Here is a 7,402-nt window from a genome sequence, read left to right as displayed (position 1 = left end):
GATCTACAACCAACTTTACACGGCCTACCTGTGTTGTTTGGGTGATCTACAACCAACTTTACACGGCCTACCTGTGTTGTTTGGGTGATCTACAACCAACTTTACACGGCCTACCTGTGTTGTTTGGGTGATCTACAACCAACTTTACACGGCCTACCTGTGTTGTTTGGGTGATCTACAACCAACTTTACACGGCCTACCTGTGTTGTTTGGGTGATCTACAACCAACTTTACACGGCCTACCTGTGTTGTTTGGGTGATCTACAACCAACTTTACACAGCCTACCTGTGTATGTTCGGGTGATCTACTTGAAGTTCAAATCTGCTCTCGTTACTAATAATTAAGCTTTCACCAAGCATATTCTTCTTTCTTGGCCTATATTCTTCTTCATCCAGCGCTATGTCACCCCAGAATCCAGCTGTCAGCAACAAAAAAAAAAAGCCAATTTAAATTTAACAATATTTTTAAAAATAATGTCTGGCTGAGTACATTCCACATGTACAACTTTAAATGTTAAATTATCTAGAAGTGCAAGAAATAAAGAGTGAAAATAACAACAGTAAAAACTCAGGATCAGTGGCGTAGCGAGGGGGGGGGGGGGGTGCGGACCGCACCGGGTGACACCATTTAGGGGAGTGACACCAAGGCAAAAAATAGCAAAATATGTAGAGAAAAATGATAATTCCACTTAATTAAGTGATTAATTCGAGTGTTAAATAGTCTTTTAAGAGGTGCTAATCGAAAGTTAGAGGACGGGGTGCAAATCGAAAGTTGAAAGTTTGTCCCCGGGAAGGGTCGCTACGCCTATGGGGGGTGACACCATTACGTGTCGCACCGGGTGACACCCAACCTCGCTACACCACTGCTCAGGATATATATATATATATATATATATATATATATATATATATATATATATATATATATATATATATATATATATATATATATATATATATGTGTGTGTGTGTGTGTGTGTATGTACTTTCGTACCCATGACGCAGCTTTTTATAAGGATTTCATCAACGCATTACTTATGGTGTACTTTTAGTTTATGTTATACTAGCTGTTATCGGTAAGGCTTTGCTCCAGCCATTTATAGCCGTGTATAAATTTAAATGTGTACTGAAACATGCAAGTGCGTTTAAATAAACAATAAAAATCTGCTCCACTGAAAGCACCAACACGCACATGTGTACTGGACTGGACAGTTTAACATACACATCACCTGCCATTCTTGTATACTACGAGTCATATCATTCAACAGAAAACCGTTGGCTACTTACTTTCACTCTACTGGTGAGCAACAACTGTGATACAATTAAAATATCAAAAAATATGGGAACAGTATCATGTAATAGTATATAGCTTTGTACACCTTCATCGCAAACAATCGCACAGATTCACGTTGAAATGACGAAAACTAAACAATGAAATTAATATAAGAGAGTGGAACTCAACATTGTACACAACATGCTCTATATCCACAATAAAAATAAAGAGACCAGTACCCATTCAATGTTAAATATTATTTAGAGGATCGCCAATTTAAAGTCTGAAGAACTCCCCCATTCAATCATTGGCTCCCGCTCAATCACCTCCGCTCAGTTACCTCCCTGAGTAATTATCCCACTACAGAATACATACTATATCAATACATATTATCCTCGTTTTCCCCCCATATCCATCCCCCGCTCTGTTCCTAACTAAAATCATTTGATTTTTCTTAGCCTTCACCCTAACCATAGAACTGGTTGGTCACCTACTTACCAGCCTTATTGACAGGGGGTAATGTCCGACTGAAGGTAGGTAATAGACAGAGGGTAATATTTGACTGCAGGTAGGTAATTGACAGGGGGTAATGTCCGACTGCAGTTTTAGGAGGTAGGTAATTGACAAGGGGTAATGTCCGACTTCAGGTAGGTAATTGACAGGGGGTAATGCCCGACTGCAGGTAGGTAATTGACAGGGGGTAATGTCCGACTGCAGTTCTAAGAGGTAGGTAATTGACAAGGGGTAATGTTTGACTGCAGGTAGGTAATTGACAGGGGGTAATGTCCGACTGCAGGTAGGTAATTGACAGGGGGTAATGTCCGACTTCAGTTCTAGGAAGCAGGTAATTGACAGGGGCTAATGTCCGACTGCAGGTAGGTAATTGACAGGGGGTAATGTCCGACTGCAGTTCTAGGAGGTAGGCAATTGACAGGGGCTAATGTCCGACTGCAGGTAGGTAATTGACAGGGGCTAATGTCCGACTGCAGGTAGGTAATTGACAGGGGGTAATGTCCGACTGCAGTTCTGCAGAGGGACGGGGAAACAATAGAAAAAAGTAACCCTCTACATCACACGATACAATTCAAATTACTGTTTTCTGAAATTCTATTAAACAATTCCAAAGTCTGTTTATGGGGATATACTTAGTTTTTTTAAAAAGGAAAATTTTAAAAAATTTAGTTTGGCACATAAAAGTAAGTTTTGAAGAGAAAAACAGAGTTCGAAAACAATTTTTTTTTGGTTATCATGGAAACCCGCAAAAACACAAACGTTACATTAAGACGTGCGTCACAAACGTCATATAAAGACGTGTATCACAGACGTCACTTTAAGACGTGCGTCACAGACGTCACATTAAGACGTGTATCACAAACGTCACATTAAGACGTGTATCATAAAAGTCACATTAAGACGTGTTTCACAAACGTCACATTAAGACGTGTATCCCAGTCGTCACATTAAGACGTGTATCACAAACGTCACATTAAGATGTGTATCACAGACGTCACATTAAGACGTGTATCACAGACGTCACTTTAAGACTTATATCACAGACGTCACTTTAAGACTTATATCACAGACGTCACATTAAGACTACACGGTCTGTTTCTTATAATAAATATATTGTAGAATATTTTATAAATAATTCTCTACCCAGCCCCCGGCTGATAAAGTAATGAAATGTTTAGGCGGGGGAAATGACTCTCCCCGAGTGACCGAATCAATATTTCCGCTAGGCTTTGTCACCCCCCCCCCCCCCACCACCACCCCAGACAGAAAAATGTACTCAAATCATTTCTTCTTCAGTAGATTCAACAAAGCTTCTACATAAAAATCATTGTGTGTACGGTAGGTTTTATAATTTAATTTTACTTTGAAAAGTACTTTAAAACGATAAATACAATTGACAGTTTATTGTTAACAAATATTAGGAACAGATACAATGCTGTTTAATTTAACATCTAGTAAGAAACATGTAAGCAAATTGGACCCGGACGATTTTCTTCGATCAAGTTTCAACGCCTTATTTATTGCAGGTTGGTCACTGACCATGGTATACAGAAAGTTTCAAGGCCCTCTGTTTAAAGCGTTGGTTACTGACCATGGTATACAGAAAGTTTCAAGGCCCTCTGTTTAAAGCGTTGGTCACTGACCATGGTATACAGAAAGTTTCAAGGCCCTCTGTTTAAAGCGTTGGTCACTGACCATGGTATACAGAAAGTTTCAAGGCCCTCTGTTTAAAGCGTTGGTTACTGACCATGGTATACAGAAAGTTTCAAGGCCTCTGTTTAAAGCGTTTGTCACTGACCATGGTATACAGAAAGTTTCAAGGCCCTCTGTTTAAAGCGTTGGTTACTGACCATGGTATACAGAAAGTTTCAAGGCCCTCTGTTTAAAGCGTTGGTCACTGACCATGGTATACAGAACAGAAAGTTTCAAGGCCCTCTGTTTAAAGCGTTGGTCACTGACCATGGTATACAGAAAGTTTCAAGGCCCTCTGTTTAAAGCGTTGGTTACTGACCATGGTATACAGAAAGTTTCAAGGCCTCTGTTTAAAGCGTTTGTCACTGACCATGGTATACAGAAAGTTTCAAGGCCCTCTGTTTAAAGCGTTGGTTACTGACCATGGTATACAGAAAGTTTCAAGGCCCTCTGTTTAAAGCGTTGGTCACTGACCATGGTATACAGAACAGAAAGTTTCAAGGCCCTCTGTTTAAAGCGTTGGTCACTGACCATGGTATACAGAAAGTTTCAAGGCCCTCTGTTTAAAGCGTTGGTCACTGACCATGGTATACAGAAAGTTTCAAGGCCCTCTGTTTAAAGCGTTGGTCACTGACCATGGTATACAGAAAGTTTCAAGGCCCTCTGTTTAAAGAGTTGGTCACTGACCATGGTATACAGAAAGTTTCAAGGCCTCTGTTTAAAGCGTTGGTTACTGACCATGGTATACAGAACAGAAAGTTTCAAGGCCCTCTGTTTAAAGCGTTGGTCACTGACCATGGTATACAGAACAGAAAGTTTCAAGGCCCTCTGTTTAAAGCGTTGGTCACTGACCATGGTATACAGAAAGTTTCAAGGCCCTCTGTTTAAAGCGTTGGTCACTGACCATGGTATACAGAAAGTTTCAAGGCCCTCTGTTTAAAGCGTTGGTTACTGACCATGGTATACAGAAAGTTTCAAGGCCCTCTGTTTAAAGCTTTGGTCACTGACCATGGTATACAGAAAGTTTCAAGGCCATCTGTTTAAAGAGTTGGTTACTGACCATGGTATACAGAACAGAAAGTTTCAAGGCCCTCCGTTTAAAGCGTTGGTTACTGACCATGGTATACAGAAAGTTTCAAGGCCCTCTGTTTAAAGCGTTGGTTACTGACCATGGTATACAGAAAGTTTCAAGGCCCTCTGTTTAAAGCGTTGGTCACTGACCATGGTATACAGAAAGTTTCAAGGCCCTCTGTTTAAAGCGTTGGTCACTGACCATGGTATACAGAACAGAAAGTTTCAAGGCCCTCTGTTTAAAGCGTTGGTTACTGACCATGGTATACAGAACAGAAAGTTTCAAGGCCCTCCGTTTAAAGCGTTGGTCACTGACCATGGTATACAGAAAGTTTCAAGGCCCTCTGTTTAAATCGTTGGTTGCTGACCATGGTATACAAAAAGTTTCAAGACCCACTGTTTAAAGCGTTGGTCACTGACCATGGTATACAGAAAGTTTCAAGGCCCTCTGTTTAATGCGTTGGTTACTGACCATGGTATACAGAACAGAAAGTTTCAAGGCCCTCTGTTTAAAGCGTTGGTCACTGACCATGGTATACAGAAAGTTTCAAGGCCCTCTGTTTAAAGCGTTGGTCACTGACCATGGTATACAGAAAGTTTCAAGGCCCTCTGTTTAAAGAGTTGGTTACTGACCATGGTATACAGAAAGTTTCAAGGCCCACTGTTTAAAGCGTTGGTTACTGACCATGGTATACAGAAAGTTTCAAGGCCCTCTGTTTAAAGCGTTGGTCACTGACCATGGTATACAGAAAGTTTCAAGGCCCTCTGTTTAAAGCGTTGGTTACTGACCATGGTATACAGAAAGTTTCAAGGCCCTCTGTTTAAAGCGCTGGTCACTGACCATGGTATACAGAAAGTTTCAAGGCCTCTGTTTAAAGCGTTGGTTACTGACCATGGTATACAGAAAGTTTCAAGGCCCTCTGTTTAAAGCGTTGGTCACTGACCATGGTATACAGAACAGAAAGTTTCAAGGCCCTCTGTTTAAAGCGTTGGTTACTGACCATGGTATACAGAAAGTTTCAAGGCCCTCTGTTTAAAGCGTTGGTTATTGACCATGGTATACAGAACAGAAAGTTTCAAGGCCCTCTGTTTAAAGCGTTGGTCACTGACCATGGTATACAGAAAGTTTCAAGGCCCTCTGTTTAAAGAGTTGGTTACTGACCATGGTATACAGAAAGTTTCAAGGCCCTCTGTTTAAAGCGTTGGTCACTGACCATGGTATACAGAACAGAAAGTTTCAAGGCCCTCTGTTTAAAGCGTTGGTCACTGACCATGGTATACAGAAAGTTTCAAGGCCCTCTGTTTAAAGAGTTGGTCACTGACCATGGTATACAGAAAGTTTCAAGGCCCTCTGTTTAAAGCGTTGGTTACTGACCATGGTATACAGAAAGTTTCAAGGCCCTCTGTTTAAAGCTTTGGTCACTGACCATGGTATACAGAACAGAAAGTTTCAAGGCCCACTGTTTAAAGCGTTGGTCACTGACCATGGTATACAGAAAGTTTCAAGGCCCTCTGTTTAAAGCGTTGGTTACTGACCATGGTATACAGAAAGTTTCAAGGCCCTCTGTTTAAAGCGTTGGTTATTGACCATGGTATACAGAAAGTTTCAAGGCCCTCTGTTTAAAGCGTTGGTTACTGACCATGGTATACAGAAAGTTTCAAGGCCCACTGTTTAAAGCGTTGGTCACTGACCATGGTATACAGAAAGTTTCAAGGCCTCTGTTTAAAGCGTTTGTTACTGACCATGGTATACAGAAAGTTTCAATGCCCTCTGTTTAAAGAGTTGGTTACTGACCATGGTATACAGAAAGTTTCAAGGCCCACTGTTTAAAGCGTTGGTCACTGACCGTAGTAGAAGCGTTGGGTCGATAACGCCTGTTCAAAGAATGGACTAATTAGATGACTGGGGTAGTAGGCGACTGTTTTACTAGAGGCTTGTGGGCAGATAACTGAAGTAGTAGGCTTTTACTAGAGGCTTGTGGGCAGATAACTGAAGTAGTAGGCTTTTACTAGAGGCTTGTGGGCAGATAACTGAATAATAGGCTTGTGCTAGAGTTTTGTAGCAGATAACTAAAGTAGTAGGTTTGTAATGGAGGGCAGATAACTAGAGTAGCGGGCTGGTACTGAGACTTGTGGGCAGATAACTAGAGTAGCGGGCTGGTACTAAGGGCTTTTGGGCAGATAACTAAAGTAGCAGGCTTGTAATAGAGGTATTTGGGTAGATAACTAAAGTAGCAGGCTGGTACTAGAGACTTGTGGGCAGATAACTAGAGTAGCATGCTTGTATTAGGGGCTTATGTACCGAAATCATTTTTTTAAAACTCCAAGTGAGCAACAATATACTCTTGCTTCATTTAAAAAAAAAACTGCCACAAATTTGAAAATAGTTGAGTTTTTTTCATCTTAAGCTTTAGTTAAGCTAAAACTATTAAGACAAGTTACACACTGTGTGATTTCTAAAGAGCTGAAACTATTTTTAAAGTAAATTAAAAGACCGATCTTGCCATAAAACGTTCTTATTGTGGAGAAGATGTGGAAAATCAGATACTGTGTAGTTTCTTCAGTTTAAACTGGATGTCATCTTCATTCAACGTTTCTTTTAGCTTTATGTTAAATTACTTTGTCTTAAATTTAATTATGATGCTATATCCTATTATATTATAGTTTAGGCTTGATTTTATATCGTTTGTTTGAAAGATTAGGTGTGCTGTATTTTCCATCGTATGATACTTTGGGATTTGATGTTATATACTTTGGGTGATCTTACATTAACTCAGTAGATAAGATCTAAATTGCTGACTTGCATTATTTTATGTACTAAATTGTATCGGAGGCTTCTTTTATAAAGATGCC

At 40.2% G+C, this 7,402-nt stretch overlaps 1 protein-coding gene across 3 annotated transcripts in view; it reads right to left on the bottom strand.

Annotated features, from left to right (window-relative positions):
- LOC131938721 (tolloid-like protein 1) overlaps positions 1–7,402 on the bottom strand; it is a 61,785-nt gene that overhangs the window by 49,196 nt on the left and 5,187 nt on the right. For all 3 annotated transcript variants that reach the window (XM_059296853.1, XM_059296855.1, XM_059296854.1), the window contains exon 3: positions 287–419. In XM_059296853.1, coding sequence (XP_059152836.1) covers positions 287–419 — 133 coding nt within the window. The remainder of the gene's footprint in view (positions 1–286; positions 420–7,402) is intronic.

Source organism: Physella acuta, unplaced genomic scaffold (assembly GCF_028476545.2).
Source record: "Physella acuta isolate Inbredline_101_S28 unplaced genomic scaffold, ASM2847654v3 ptg000256l, whole genome shotgun sequence".
NCBI classification, from domain to species: Eukaryota; Metazoa; Mollusca; class Gastropoda; family Physidae; genus Physella; species Physella acuta.
This window is presented reverse-complemented; position numbering and strand designations above follow the sequence as displayed.